Below are 15,519 nucleotides of genomic sequence, written 5' to 3' on the forward strand. Positions count from 1 at the left end.
TTTGGTTCAAACCCCTTAAGACCCAGACTTGCATAAATCACATCCGTTGCTACCCAGGCACTTGGGCTTCGAGGTAGAAGATTTCACCAGATACTTTTTTAGCTTATCGTCGTTCTTCCAAGCCATGCGTACGAGTGGTTTTGATTTTCTGGCGATGTTCTGACGATGACGGTGTTCCATTTTCTAAAGCAAGTGCTTATCTATGTAAGGTAGCATTAAGGGTCCGTCGGCCGATAGGACCAGTACCCGGCTGCTGCCACCCATTCCCCCGCCCGTGCGTTCTAGATGAATACGCTCTAGAATGGATATTCTCCGCGACTTTTGGGCAGAATGTTGGAAGTAAAAATCTAATAAAAACTACTAAAAAAAAGAAGAGGCGGGGCACCCGGCTTTGGTCCGCCGCCGCCGGTCTGCCGCGGAATCCCGTCCTCCTGGCGCCGCCGCTGGTCCATCGCCGCTGGTCCGCCGCCGCTGGTCCATCGCCGCTGGTCCGCCGACGCTGGTCCACCGCCGCTGGTCCACCGTCGCTGGTCCGCCGCCGCTGGTCCATCGCCGCTGGTCCGCCGCCGCGGTCCCGTTCGCTCCAGCATCGCCGCCGGTCGGCCACGCGGTGCCGTCCTCTGCGGCGCCGCCGCCGGTCCGCCACGCCGCGGCCGAGACGCGCCGCGTCAGTCGCTCGGTGAAAGCCAGCAGTGTCGGCCGGCGGTGTACAGTTATCCGGCGCCGGTCGGGCAGCTCGCACGTCCCGCGCCGCCCCGCCTCGCCCAGTCACACCGCGCCGCGTCGCGCCGCCCAGCATCCGGCCCCGCGCAGCCACCGGCCACGCGCCCGGCGTCGGTGAAAGGTGGGTGGTTGCCCAACGACGGCGCGCGGCCTTTTCGATCGTCGAGCGGCGCGCCCGGGGCTTGGAGCCACGTGCGGCCCGGAGTCGATCCGCCACTGGAGGTGAGCCGCCGTCAGCCCCCGGCCCTGTCCTGCCCCACACCGTCTTGACCTGACCTAAGGCGACCAGCCGTGCCGCCAGCGTGACCTCGGTGCTCCGCGGGAAGTGAGTCGCTGGGCCCTGACCCTCCCCTGAGCTCATACGAGCGTCCCCGGCTCTGGACGTATGGCTCAAACGGTCTTGTCCCACAGGCAGCCGACAGTTACCGTGGCCTGGCGACGACCGACGCCGGTCGAAGTGGGTCATATCATCCATCGCCACAATGGGTGCCTTCTTTGGTGGCGTCCGGCGAGCCGGTGCCGCCGCCTCGTGGTCTGGAACGGACACTGCGACGACAGGCTGGCCGTGAGACGGGGTTACTGGGGGCGAGTCGCGCTGAGGTCATGGCATCCGCGCGGAGGATTTGGTCGTGTGACGTGGAATCCGGAGTAGAAATACCGTAGCCGCTCCGCCATGGACCCCGGTACAGTGGGCGGAGGCCACGGATAGTTGGCTTGGGTCGGCGGTGCTGTTGACAAGCAGGGGAACATGGGAGGAGTTGGAGCCGTTCTCTCCGGCGACTCTGACCTCCGGCGGTTCTGATGACTCGTTCCCTCCGGCGGCTCTGACAGCCCGTTCCCTCCGGCGGCTCTGAGAGCCCGTTCCCTCCGGCGGCTCTGACAGTCCGTTCCCTCCGGCGGCTCTGACGACCCGTTCCTCCGGCGACTCTGACAGCCCGTGCCCCATCCGGCGGCTCTGACGACCCGTTTCCCGCCGCTGCTTCTGGCAGCCCGTTCCAACCCTCCGGCGGCTCTGACAGCCCGTTCCCTCCGGCGGCTCTGAGAGCCCGTTCCCTCCGGCGGCTTTGACAGTCCGTTCCCTCCGGCGGCTCTGACGACCCGTTCCCTCCGGCGACTCTGACAGCCCGTTCCCTCCGGCGGCTCTGAGAGCCCGTTCCCTCCGGCGGCTCTGACAGCCCGTTCCCTCCGGCGGCTCTGACGACCCGTTCCCTCCGGTGGCCCTGACAGTCCGTTCCCTCCGGCGGCTCCGTCGGCTCCGGCGCGGGTGGGTGTGAACGATTGCGTCAGCCTCTCGTGCGGAGCAGTGCGACATGGGACGCGCCGAGTAACGCGGTGACGCAGACGTCACGCTTCCGGTGCTCTGCTGCGTGACTAGCTTTTGCTGTGTTCTGGAAAGTACGTGCGACTTGGTGACGTCACAGCGGGAATGGCTGTACGGGATAATTGTCAATTGTGTGCAGCATCTTGTGTGCGCGTGCACAGAAGAACGACCGTGCAAGAACGACCGTGCAAGAACGACCTCTTCAATTGCGTACCGCGTCATGGACTCAAAGGCTGGCCAGAGAATACGACCAGAATGCAACATTAATGGGAGTGTTCCACACTCATAAGGGGGGGGGGAGGAGGAAGGGGGGCGAGCTGAAATAGTCATCATGAAGCTATTCGGTGTAGTTCATAGCTCTTGCCTTGCGAAGACCAAACCCCTCTAGTTTCTGAGCTGCGCGCCCGTGAACGTGTGCGGACTATTTCCTACTGACAGTTTCATTGCCACCCAGGCATCGATGACAGCCTTAATAACGGTATCTAAATCCTGCCATTTTGCTGGCCATCCGGCGATCAAAGCCAAGAAAAACATGACCGTCGAGTCGTTCATATCTGGCGTTAGTGAGCATGATTCCCAGGCATAACGGCCGTCAATTTACTCTCACACAACCAAAAATGGCGCATTGAGAAGGATATTTACTAAAAAGAGAAATTATATTGTCAAGAGCAGTCTTTTACTCGTTAAAGTATACCATAGTTAATTGTGAGCTTATTTCAACACACAGCATGCTTGCTTCAATATCTTCAAATGCTGAACATTCTATTTAATGTTGAGAAGACAACCAGACCAAAATGCAACCAGCCGGGCATTCTGCGTCTGTGGTGCGGATAGTTACGTGTCTGTTTTGCATCCAGGTGCTGGTCTGTGTGCCCGGTATATTCCACTTACCAACCTACAACGGAAGGCCAGCTTCAATGGAACACTCTCTCCTCACGAGGAGCAGTTTGCGGCCAGACACCGGTTTGTCGAGCCGGCCCAGTCAAGGTCGGCAAAACAGCCGAGTGCTGAGCTCGGCCGGTAATTCATGGCGCACGAGCTTGTCAGATCCACGTCCTGTCGGACTGCCATCCGGTGTCTGCAGCGTGCTCGCTGATCGCATCTGCGCCACCGGGGAGCAGCTCCTGCAAAGTCCCGCGAGAGAGAGAGAGAGAGAGAGAGAGAGAGAGAGAGAGAGAGAGAGAGAGAGAGAGAGAGAGAGAGAGAGAGAGAGAGAGAGAGAGAGAGAGAGAGAGAGAGAGAGATAGAGAGAGAGGAGAGAGAGAAGAGAAGAGAGAGAGAGAAGAGAGAGAGAGAGAGAGAGAGAGAGAGACTAGAGAGAGAGATAGAGAGAGAGGCGAGAGAGAGAGAGAGAGAGAGAAGAGAGAGAGAGAGAGAGAGAGAGAGAGAGAGAGAAGAGAGAGAGAGAGAGAGAGAGAGAGAGAGAGAGAAGATAGGAGAGAGAGAGAGAGAGAGAGAGGAGAGAGAGAGAGAGAGAGAGGAGAGAGAGAGAGATAGAGAGAGAGAGAGAGAGAGAGAGAGAGAGAGAGAGAGAGAAGAGAGAGAGAGGAGAGAGAGAGAGAGAGAGAGAGAGAGAGAGAGAAGAGAGAGAGAGAGAGAGAGAGAGAGAGAGAGAGAGAGAGAGAGAGAGAGAGAGAGAGAGAGAGAGAGAGAGAGAGAGAGAGAGAGAGAGAGAGCGAGAGAGAGAGAGAGAGAGAGAGAGAGAGAGAGAGAGAGAGAGAGAGAGAGAGAAAGAGAGGGAAAGAGAGAGGGAGAGAGAGAAAGAAGGGAAAGAGAGATGCCCCTCCTTGATGTGCGAGTTCGGAAGTTACACGACGGGAAGTTTGAAATCTCTGTCTATAGGAAGCCCATGTTTGCTGGTCTTGAACTGAGCTTTTTAGTATTTGTTCCCGACGCTTTTTTAACATTTATTTACAGAGCTTTCCGTTTAAGTTCCAACTTAAGCTTCCTTTGTTCCGGGATGGGCCGGCCCAGATAATGCTTTTAAGGAAACGGCTTCCCACTTTCAATTAATCATGCTTTAACGAATAGCCTCTTGAGTGCAAAATATTTAAAATCTCCGCCGCTTATGAAAGCATAAGGCAGAGCAAATATCTTATGCTGCTCTTTTTGGAAAGTAGCCGATATGAATAAAAATAGAGTTTACAAATCTGCTGCAAGGTCTGCTGCAATATGCCTTTTCTGTCCTCAGTAATCTTATTGGTAAATTATTTCACTGTGAGATCTTTCTTCAAGTTAAAAGACAAGCTTTCCCAATGTTCTACCCCTGCAGTCATTGAAACATGCTGTTGTGCTTCTTGCGGAGCATCTTATGTAGGCTCAACGCATCATAGTTTGCACTACAGAGTGCTACAGCATTTGGCAGGGTCTGATCGTGCAGGCGATATTCTTTCTAATGCAGATCATTCGCCCATACGACACCATTAATTTACATCTGACACTCACTTAAGCATTTAATTTTTCCCTACTAGGGCGTTGCAGAAATTTCCTCGATCTTAGAATTTTAAAATTACTTCATGTTTCCCCCCAAAAAACCGCCGTTACATGTCAATTGGTCTGCATATCCTCTGCAAGTTATAACGCCGCCTTTTTCATACGGAGTCAAACAAGCTTTCATCGCGTGATGTCGTATTTTTGTCAGGTTGTCCTGTTTTCGCGCAGGGAAGTATGTTTAATTGCATTAACTTTGACCATTGTCATCTCTAGCGATGTGTGTTCCATGCAGCTTTGTATAATTTCATCTTTGTGACCGAGCGCCCTGGATACACATGATTGGATATACCCTGGATACCATGACACATATGGTATCGAAACGTTGGCGAATTGCATAAATGATAGCGGCTGCTGTACTGGCCATAAACTTTTGCTGCTTTTTACTGTCCGAGGATCTTCCATATATATATATATATATATATATATATATATATATATATATATATATATATATATATATATATATATATATATATATACGTCGCGCAGGTATGCAGAAGCTGCCTATTGACCCTGTATTGATATGCATCAACAGCGAACTGACAGCGGTCTGTCGTGACAGGCTTGTCCAGGGTGACATCTGTCGTGCTTGTCATGCTCTGAGTGGCAAGAGCTGTTCCACGGTGGCGCAGATACGATCGGAAAAGACACCGGATGGCAACCCGGCAGGATGTGAGTCTGACGAGCTGACGCGCCATGAATGACTTGCTGAGCCCAGTACTCGAATGTTTTGCCGACCTTGACTGGAATGGCTCGATAAACGGGCGTCTGGCCGCGAACAGCTCCCCGTGGAGAGTGTTCAATTGTGGCTCGCTTCCCATTGTGGGTTGGTAGGTGCAAACACCGGATTTAATTACCAGTACCCAAAATCAGAATCACAATAAACTGGACGATTTTCAATCTGCTTGTCACTGACAGTCGTCTTATATGTAACGCAAAGCATTAGGATACATCGATATTTTAGAAGGAATTTTCACCTTGTCATTGGGTAAAAACATAAATTCCTTAGTTAATTCGCGTGCAAAGCTATGTGCTTGACAGGTAGCAGTGTGCTAGGCTACTGCTACCTGTTAACTAAAACAGGATAAATATCAATGACCACATATTTCTTCAGGATCGCCTTAAGGAGGTGTCCGACATTTGTATGGGGATTTGAACTGAAATAGCCATGCTGAAGATCATTCAGTGCAGCTCACAGCTATGTCCTTTTTAAGACCCAAACCCCTTTAGTTTCTGAGGCACGCGCCTGCGAAGATGCGCAGACTGTTTCGGGAAGGCTTTTCAACGTCGTTCATATTTAACGGGGAGACCATACTCACGGCATTCAAATCCTGCCATTTCATTAGGCCCGCAGCGATCAAGGCCAAAAAAGAATGGTCGAGTCGTTTATATTTGGCGTTCGCGAGTACAATTTCCAGCTATAAAGACCGTCCATTGGCTCTCAACGTCGTACGAGGTACGGTGACGTAATCAATCCATGACGATTGAAAATAATACTTACTAAACAGAAAAATGGTTTTGTCTAGTCCGGTATTTTCATCTAATAGTGTACCGGTAGTTATAAGTGGGCTGATTTCATCATATCTTATGCTCCCTTAAGTATCTTCAAATGTGAAACATTCCCTTTAAATCACATGGGTGATGCCGTATTGGCTGAAATGAGGATTATTTCTGCGTGCACTTCTAATACATATGAAGATGTTCCTTAGACAGGCTGTTTTTGGATCATGAACGGGAACTCACTTGATATGTCACAAGGCTGTTTATGCTGAGTTGCTTTTGTGATGATTTTCACAGAAAGATGAGGCGTCTTTCTGGGTGGGATATGGGGAGAGCGTTAGGATTTCAGGCGCATTTGTTAAATATTTGGCTTCTGTTCCGGAGAGCATTTTCTTAAATCATACATCATAATCATAATGTGGCACGCATTTTCATTCACTTAAGGAAGTGTTTCTCATCTGTATGGATTTCTAAGTGAGATAGCTTTTATAAAATTCAAATTCATACTGTTTTAGATGATCACAAATCAGGATCACGCAGTTCCAATAGTTTAAAATTGTTCACAGCTCAAAACTCACAGTCATGCCTTCAAACTCTCTTGTTCCTTAGCTTGATGCACGCAAGCTTAGGAAAATTATTTTGTGCTGCCCATTTCAAGGTCACAAGGAATTCTACTAGATATGCATGACGTCATAGAAACGTCACTCGAACGCCACCAACTCAATGGCCATGTAGTGCTCAAGGGCGAGCAAAACAGGACCATAAATTAGTCTTGCCGATTATGTCGTACTGTTGTCGAAATTCGTCACCGCGATTCATGTTATCAAGGGGCAGTAGTTCGTCTTCAACCAATGTATTACGTTGAGTGCAAATTTCGAGTAGGAATCACATTTTGTGCCATATATTATGCGGGAATTTAGGCAGTAGTACTAGTCATGACTGAACAAATGAGAATGGAAAGACGACCACAAACCACGTTTTGCCATAAATGACACAGGCGTCTGCGCAACGGCTTGACATGACAGACGCGAGGTTGAGGATGGAGTATAAGAATAGTGTTATAACTTTAAGTACACATGCAGGTCAGGTAAAGAACACACCGTCACGGACACATGCGCAAATACACCACGAGGAAAGGCCAATGCGCATTCACAAAACGCTCGTGGATGGACTTTATGCGCTTCAACCAACGACGATATCTTGCGGCACATGTAAGTACCACGAGTGAGGCACACCGTACGCTACAGCGGCAACTCTGACGCGGCAACTCTGGCAACGGTTCTGACGTCATGAAGACGCTCCATGACGTAATCAAACGATGTCGTATTAAGTAGCATACTATGTAACTATGCAATTTCGTTAAATAGAGACATCTTTTACACTTATAGGTACACCTACGGTTACACACGAACTATATCCACGAATCTTATGCTTGCCTCAACACATTAAAATGTGGGACATTCCCTTTAAAACAAACCGTTCATGGCTGTTAGAACTGCCAGGAAACCACGTGATTCGGATTTCATAGCTCCATTTGATCGGACAACTGCTCAGACACGGAGAAACCCGCGCCGGTGGGGACTTTCCTCGGATTGGGGCTTTAGGGGTATCTGCGGCGCCTTTGCGTGCCTGCGTGGACCTCCAACGGGGTCACGTCTCTGAAGGAAACCTCTGGTGCCTGTCCGTGCCGGCGTGGCCCTCCCTCGGGCGGGACCTTTGAGAGCGCCTCCCGCCGCGGGCCGTCGACAGTGCCGCCACGACTCGACCCTGACCCAGCTGCGCGGCTGCTCACGCACCAGTCACGTGCTGTTGCCGGCAGCTCGCGGGCAGAGAAACCGACCCTCCGCTCCCAGCCACCGCACATCCGGGAGACGGGACGGCTAGGAGAATAACACGCCGACCGCCTCAGGCACTGTTCGCCCGAATGGAAAGTGAAGCGACCGCCGCCGCGATAAACAGGCACCGACGGCGGGACTGGGGCCACCCCGGTTCGGCCGACCTTGCGCTCAGTCGCGCGCCGCCGGTGGTGTGGCATCACAGTCTCACCGCTGTTGGCCAATCTAACGAGAGCCGGCAGCTCATGGGAGCTTACATGTTCCTGCAGACGTGTTTCAGCCTTTTCGTTGGCACATGATTTCCGTTGTTAACGAGTGAATTAACAGTCAGACTTTTTACGCCGCGTTAACAGTATTTTATTGTAGGAATTAGTGCACGCCTGGCCATCAACAGCTGGACATTTCCCAGATGGCAGATTTCTTAAACACTGTATACACATGATTTAAGTGCATATTCAGCTTAATCTGTGACAACGCACCAAATCGACAAACATTGCCAGCTTATGGCGGGTTGGGAGCGTGTCGGTTGAGGAAGTAAGATAACTGTCGGAGGTCAGCATAAGAAATCCACCTTTTTGCCGTGTATCTAAATAACATGTGTGTTTATATTCTTGCGTATGTTTGTTTGATGATGTGTGTTTATATTCTTGCGTGTAATAGCAAATACAGGTGAAGAAATCCGTTGGATCCTCGCCGGGGTGGGAAACCATTGATGTACCTCCGCCTGAGGGTTTTGAGGACACATGCAATGACACAGCCAGGGGAGGGGGGGGGGGGTCTCTGGCTGTAGCCCCCCCCCCCTCCAGTCAGGTTCGAGCGCAGTTTTTCACATTGACACTTCTGAATATAATGCGGAGATCTGCAGATGTGATAGTTTCCCCTTCCGGCAGGCAAGGAGGCAAGAGTATGTGTTTTGCACTCTTACTTGGGAAGCCTCTTTTCCCTGACTATAGGCCTTGCAGCTACCCGTATATTTCTAAGGTGGGATGCTCCCTTGAACTGGCCATCACTATTAATACTAAAACATGCATGCCGATTTACCTTCTCTTAGTCGATTTACCTAGATTTGCCATCTTCCTAAAACTGCAATAGACAAAATTGCTTCCTCTGGTAATTGGCAGCATCTTATCCTACCATGCAAGGCGATCGGAGATAATCATTGGTGGCTCCAGGTTACACCAGCACCAAGAGCTTCGTTATGCCTTTTTACAGTGTTGTTGTTCTGTCTGCCTGCGCACGGTCTCCTTAGCATAGGTTCGTGTAGTTCAAGATGGATATGTCGTAGACGTTCGGTGTAGTACAGTATGTGAGGCAAGAGCTAGGCTTTCACATGCTGCCAGATGGTGCATGTAACTTTCGCAAAAAACCGCTATTACGCTACTTGGATGATAATTTTAGGCATAGCTTGCAACGCTAATAGTTCGCGGCGTTTTCTGTACTTTTTGTATTGCGCTGTATGTATTCTATTGTGAATGTATTGTGCATGCATACATTTTTTGCCTGACCGGTGTAATATTGTTAGGTATTTTACGAAATATTACAAGAACATTGGGCGTTTGATAGAAGGCGCGATTAAACCGGTCATAGAAATGCCCTGTAGCCGTTTTAGTTTGTTGTCGAATGAATCACCGGGATAAGTCGTCGTGCTTTCACCGTGTATCATACCAATAAATACAATAACTCTTCATGGGCTGGCCAAATGGCACTCAGCTGTTTCAAACGAACAATTCCTTATCTATTTGAAGTAAGTCTTCAGGATGGTGCAGGCACGATTGGGTGTGCACTGCAACAACTGCGGCTACCAACGACGATCAGAAATCCATGAGTTTGCGGAAGACATTCCTGGACGGCTTCAGTTTCATGGAGAGGGGTTCACTAGGAGTTGGATACCAATGATTTTTGGAACAGTGGGACAGGTCTGACTCAGATCGGAGATGGCTGCGAAAAGCGACTGTCATTTCGAGAGCAACCACCCACTCAGAAAAAGCTAACCACGGTGACCTGATGACAAGGTTGCACACGTGATCTGCACCAGCTGATGGAATAGTAGACTGTGGCTGGACCGGCCATTTGACAATGGGGCATGCACTTTCGTCCGCGTTTGTGAGAAATACACCAGTGGTGAAAGGCATCGACCGTCGATATACAGTGGCCTCAAGGCCGCATATCCGCTGTGAGCATAATGACACAGGTTTCGTGACAATCAGACGTCCAGTTTTTGGTAATGGAAACAGGAGTGCAGACGATGTCAGCACATGACTGCATAACTCAATTGACATTTTTGGTTGATTGAATTAGAGCCCTTTTGACCAGAACTGATAATTTCATAGCGATGAAATAAAGGGGAATGGATAACAATGGGGTAGAACTGCATGCTCCTGGGGGCCAACCGCGGAGGCTTGGCCCGGTGGGCATCCGGTCGGGGTCCACTCCAGGGGCCTCTTGGCCCACTAATAGATGACGCATGCAGCCTGGCTGCTACAAACGGGGCGTCGCGGGATGCGGGGTTAAGCAAGAAAGAGGATAAGATGTTCGGATTTCTGATATTTTTGCCGCTGTTATGCGTTATGCGTAAAAAACCGTATATGGTAATATGGTAGCAATAGATCTTCTATATGGCACTCTTTCATAAGGTGCGCATTTGCGACACATATGGACTATTTCGTCAGACAGACGAAGGAAGTGTCGTCGCTTATTCAGAATGCGGTGGAATCTTCACGTGAAGGTAGTCGCTTGTGGTGCGATTAGGGCTGCATTTGTTATGTAATTAAATTAGTTGCGTTGTCAAGTTACACCTGAGGCACTCATGTGTGCACCAATGAGCTAGAAATTGTGCATAATCGTCCTTGTAAATGCACTCAGCAACTTGCTTAGGTAGTGTGTCGCTCTCACCTTGCAGCATCATACATTAATTGGCTATCAAATTCGGCTATAAGTGTAATGGGAAATTATTGTTAATGTGTAAATGGGAAATTTTTGTTTGTATATAATTTTTAGTGCTCTGTCTGCATACCAGCATGAGACATTGGTCCCATTTAAGGCTATGGGAACATGAATGTTTTTATACACTTGCTTTCTATGTATGTGTGCTGGAGTAAATGTGCTTATGTTATCAGTTAGGTTTCTCCCCATTCTACAAATGACAGAGTTTGGAAGTCCTTTGGGTGGCCTAGTTAGTGTTAGCTGGGTGGTGCTGGTTTCATGACCATTCTATAATCCTGACTGTTGTGCTTGAAATGTGCTCAAAACATGCACTGTATTTGGCCCAGTTAAGTGGAAGTGTTGATGGGCCACTTGCCAGAGAGGCTGATCTGGCAGCTAGTGAAGACTTAGAAGGCTCCCAGAACTGAGAAAGGGAAGGAAGTAATATGTGATGCAGCTCCAAGGCACTAGGAAAAATACATCATCCTGGAGAGACACCAACATATAGTATAGAAGCATCCCATGTATTGCTTATATGATCCAAGAATTGCTTTTAGGAACATAATATATAAGAATGTGGAAGGTGTTAAGGCATGTTATTAATGCTAATAAAATTTTCATAAACAAATCTAGATTTTGGATATGATGCTGTACAATCACGCAAAAGTAAACAGCTGAGGCTGTTCAATGTACCCATTTCAGAAGTGCAGGGGGTCCTGATGTGTTGCAGTGTCTTCCCTAAATCATTCTGAAGTGGGCCTACCAGACTGACATTGATCCTGACATTCGGCAGGTGGTGCAGAGCGTGTGACCATGTCACTGCCGTCATACTTCCGCCGGCATGGCCACCTGTGTGCCTCACACCAGTGGGAGGTCATCGTCACCATTGTCACATTCACTGTCTGCATGCTGACTGTCAACGACCGACAGGCGCCCCTCCAGCGCTGGGACCGCGCTGGCTGCAAAATACCTCAGGTATCAGCAGCCGAAAGGCACCTCTGGGGGTAGTGGTACCCAGCAGGTGGGGCGGCAGTTTGATACCATTACCTGGTGTTGATGAGAGGCAGCAGTAGGTGTGCTATGGCAGTTGCAGACAGGAATGGGAATGCACCATTGGTGGTGATCGATGGTGAACACGGTGAAACGTTTGGAAATGAACACTGCATGTACAGGTGTGATTGCTCTATGTGGAATAATCTCGAGTACATAAGTAGCTGGGCTGTTAGGCACAGTGAATGATATATTTTTAAACCTACAGTAAGGACAGTTTTGACATCTACTTAAGCAGCTTTATTGATTCTGTTGAGCTCACACGGCGTTCGAAGCCAGTGAGCAGTATGCACTGCTCTCAGCCGTAGAGCTAAGCTTGGCGGCCGTGCCCGTGCCGTGCCGCAGGAGTACTTCGGCGCTGACGCCGTGGTGATGACTGCCGTCCGCTGCATCGCGCTCCTCTACACGTACCACCAGTTCAGGAAGCTGCGCTCGCTCGGTTCGAAGTACATCTTGGGTGAGTGCGGGCGTGTCGACTGGCGGCGCGCCGTGAGGCGGCGGCGGCGTGTCGAGCTCGTCTGCTCGACGGGTTCAAATGGGGCGAACTGGGTGGCCCGGACGCACACAAGGGGTGACGAACGGGCGCTAATGGACTGCCCAGGTTGGCCGAGTAGCCGATGAGTTCTCGTTGTAAACATGCTGACATATTGTCCATATCAGTGTTGATAGCGTGTGGGGTTGGGCATTGAGGAAAATTCGTAAGGAGTGTTCATCTTATTTCGGTGGTAGACATCGTTGACTTATACCGTGTTTGTTCTGGTACGGGTTGACTTATACCGTGTTTGTTCTGGTACGGTAAGAACCTGCGGTCCCGTCGGTTGTTCCCTGATCGGGGATATTTATAGACGGCACTGGTGAGTGTGTTCTGGGTGGCTGGCTTGTGACGGGTATTCCCCGCACCAGCGGATGTCGTGGTCAGTGTGCGCCCAGGGCCTGCACCGGCGGGGATGGCGCGGCGCTTGCTGATACGGTGTCATTGTGGCCGATACGGCGCTGGCTGATACGGTGTCATTGTGTCGCTGCAGGTCTGGCCGGACTCTTCACCGTTATCTCGACGGCCGTATTCACCTCCAGCATCGTCAACTTTATGCACAGCGACCTCACCGACCTCAAGTAAGTCCTCCGGCGCTGAGATCCAGCCCAACCGCGCCCATTACTGCACGGTTTACAAAGTATGTGTGTTGCGTGTTAGTATTAGTGGTATGGTGTGGTATGACAGCACAGTGTTTACGCTGTGGACCCGGCTCATCATGTTGCTCTTCAGCTATCACATAAAATGCATCGGCTGCGCCAGACCGCTTATGCACCCTGCTGTGAAGCCCCACGTAAGTGAATTATGCCGATGTTGTCAGCTTAACGTCCGCATCATATCAAAGTAAAAACCCGTTGTTCGTATGACGAGGCGGTCTTGGGCGCTTGCGCGTGATGGTGTGTGTGTATGTCTGGTCTTCCTTTAGACTGTCGGGATATCGTCGTCATATTACGTCCCAGTCACAATGCGTTGAGCCGCGGCTTGTCGAGGATCTGTCAAGTGCGGCGTAGTGAGGCGTCGCCGTCTCCGCCAGAGCTATCGGGGCTGGTTGCGAACCCTAACCCTGACCCCTGACCCCTTGCACCCCGGCCAGACCCCGGCCCCGGCCCCGGCCCCTGCCCCCGGCCCCGGCCTCCGGTCCCCGTCCCCCGGCTCCCCGCCTCCCGACCCCTGGTCTGCCCCTAGTTACCGCAGGCCCCCTACCCCGGCCTCGCCCCTCTCACCGGCCCCCACTGACCACCTATCCCCCGGCCCTCCGGTTATCGACACCGGTACCCCCTACCCACGGCCACCCGATTCCCCGCCCCCCGACCCCCGTACCATCAGACCAAGCCCGGCCTGGCTCACTGTCCCTGGCCCCTGGTCCAAGGGCGGCCAGTGCCCGGATTGACTACGTGAGCTCGACTCTGGGCCTAGGTCGGGGTCCGGCTGTGCCCCGGCTGACGCTCGACGGCCGCCAGGGACGCGCTCTTCTTCTTCCTACTGCTGATCGACATGTCGAAGGTGACGCGGCTGGCGCAGTACGCGCTCGCCTCCGGCCACCTGACCGACGTCGAGGACAACATCGCGCGCTGGCATGCAGGTGCTCGGACCGCAGATGACGCTGGACGTGCTGGTCGAGGTGCTGCTCATCAGCGTCGGCACGCTCTCCGGTAGGTGGACGCCACAACCGGCGTCGAGATGCGCAGATGCTGTGGAAACACTCGGCGTCAGGGCAACGCCGCTGCTTGTACGCACGCATGCACGCACCACTACGTCCGTTACATCACTTGACAATTAGCGGGCACGGTTGTGTCTCCGCGATATGCCCGTGCTGAGTGTTGAGTTGTGTGATGGTGCGGCGCGGTGGTGCGGCGTACCGACCAGCACGCGCCGGCTGACGCGGCGCCGCCCGGCAGGCGTCTACCGACTGGAGGTGCTCTGCTGCTACGCCTGCATGTCAGCCGTCATCAGCTACCTCATGTTCATGACCTTCTACCCGGCCTGCCTCTCGCTGGTGCTGCAGGTAACGTCCGCCTGTCCCCAGCCCCGCCCCGGCCTGGGTCGGACCCTGTTACGTGTGACTTTCCGGGTCATGTATCGGCCACCCGACGCGCTCTGCCGGCCCGCAGCGGAGCGTGACATGCCCTCCGTCCCTGTCAGGCGGGCTAGCGCCGCACCGTCATCGGCACTTGACGTACGTGCGACTAGCTGGGTGGCGCAGTCTGTCATCAGTGAAGTGTCGTCCGGCTGTGACAAGCTCTTGTGTCGCACTCCTTGACATGACGCGCCACCGGACGAGATATTGTGTGTCGGTCCTGCCGTGGGGCCGATGCTTGTTTGTTCATTTGACGTTGCGAAATGTGCAACTGCTGCGATCGCAGGTGGATGGAAGGCACATGCGAATGCTGCGAGGATGAAGTTTGCTTGCACTTAAAAGAGCTGAGCTGATAGTCAAATGTCGTTTCATCGTGGAAAAGAGCCCAAAAAGGGCGTTCCTGGACCCAAATGACCTGGTTGCATGACTTGCTGTTCGGCTATTGTGTCGTTCTCCATCGAGAGGACGTTCCGTATGTCATTAAGCACGCACTCGGAAGCTGAATCCGTACAAACCATGATGATGTGCATGGCATAGAGAGTATGATGCCGCGTGTGATGCGACCGAGCGTTTTGGAACGGACCCGAAGCCACCGCTGCTGCTGCGGTATTGGTCCTGCTATCCAGAGACCTGCATGACGAGACACAACAAAACAGGCGTCAGAGACTGGCCACTGGCCCGCGGCCGTCGTCCACGGTCGTTTCCGTACGATCTCTGAATATCTGTGCGTGCTGTGACTCCCGGCTTCACGTGTACCGCCTGACGTCTGGTATGTGCTGTCTCTGACCCTATGTGTGCCATCTGTCACGTTATGTGTCATGTCATTATATACGCTCTGTGTGGTGTGTCTGACCCTCCGTGTGCTGTTCCTGATTCTCTGCGCCATCTCTGGTCCTCAGTGTGCCATTTTTTCCATCGATGTGCTGTTTTTATCCTTTTCTGTACCATTCCTGGCCCCCTGTGTGTCGTTCTTCTCCCTCTGTGTGCGGTCCCTGACACCGTGTGCCGTCCCTGGCCCTCCGTGTGCTGCTCCTCTCCTTCTGTGTGCCATCTCTGGTCGTCTGTG

At 52.0% G+C, this 15,519-nt stretch overlaps 1 protein-coding gene across 1 annotated transcript in view; it reads left to right on the forward strand.

Annotated features, from left to right (window-relative positions):
* Nucleotides 1–808: 808 nt before the first annotated feature.
* The window catches only part of LOC119102464 (3-hydroxy-3-methylglutaryl-coenzyme A reductase-like), a 29,417-nt gene continuing 14,706 nt past the window's right edge, over nt 809–15,519 (forward strand). Inside the window, 7 exon segments of the mRNA XM_037225835.1 lie at nt 809–844; nt 11,588–11,769; nt 12,190–12,301; nt 12,870–12,957; nt 13,837–13,948; nt 13,950–14,028; nt 14,275–14,381. Of these exon segments, the coding sequence (XP_037081730.1) occupies nt 11,608–11,769; nt 12,190–12,301; nt 12,870–12,957; nt 13,837–13,948; nt 13,950–14,028; nt 14,275–14,381 (660 nt within the window). The 5' untranslated portion in view covers nt 809–844; nt 11,588–11,607.

Source organism: Pollicipes pollicipes, unplaced genomic scaffold, assembly GCF_011947565.3.
Source record: "Pollicipes pollicipes isolate AB1234 unplaced genomic scaffold, Ppol_2.1 Scaffold_5724;HRSCAF=6776_pilon_pilon_pilon, whole genome shotgun sequence".
Lineage (NCBI taxonomy): Eukaryota > Metazoa > Arthropoda > Thecostraca > Pollicipedomorpha > Pollicipedidae > Pollicipes > Pollicipes pollicipes.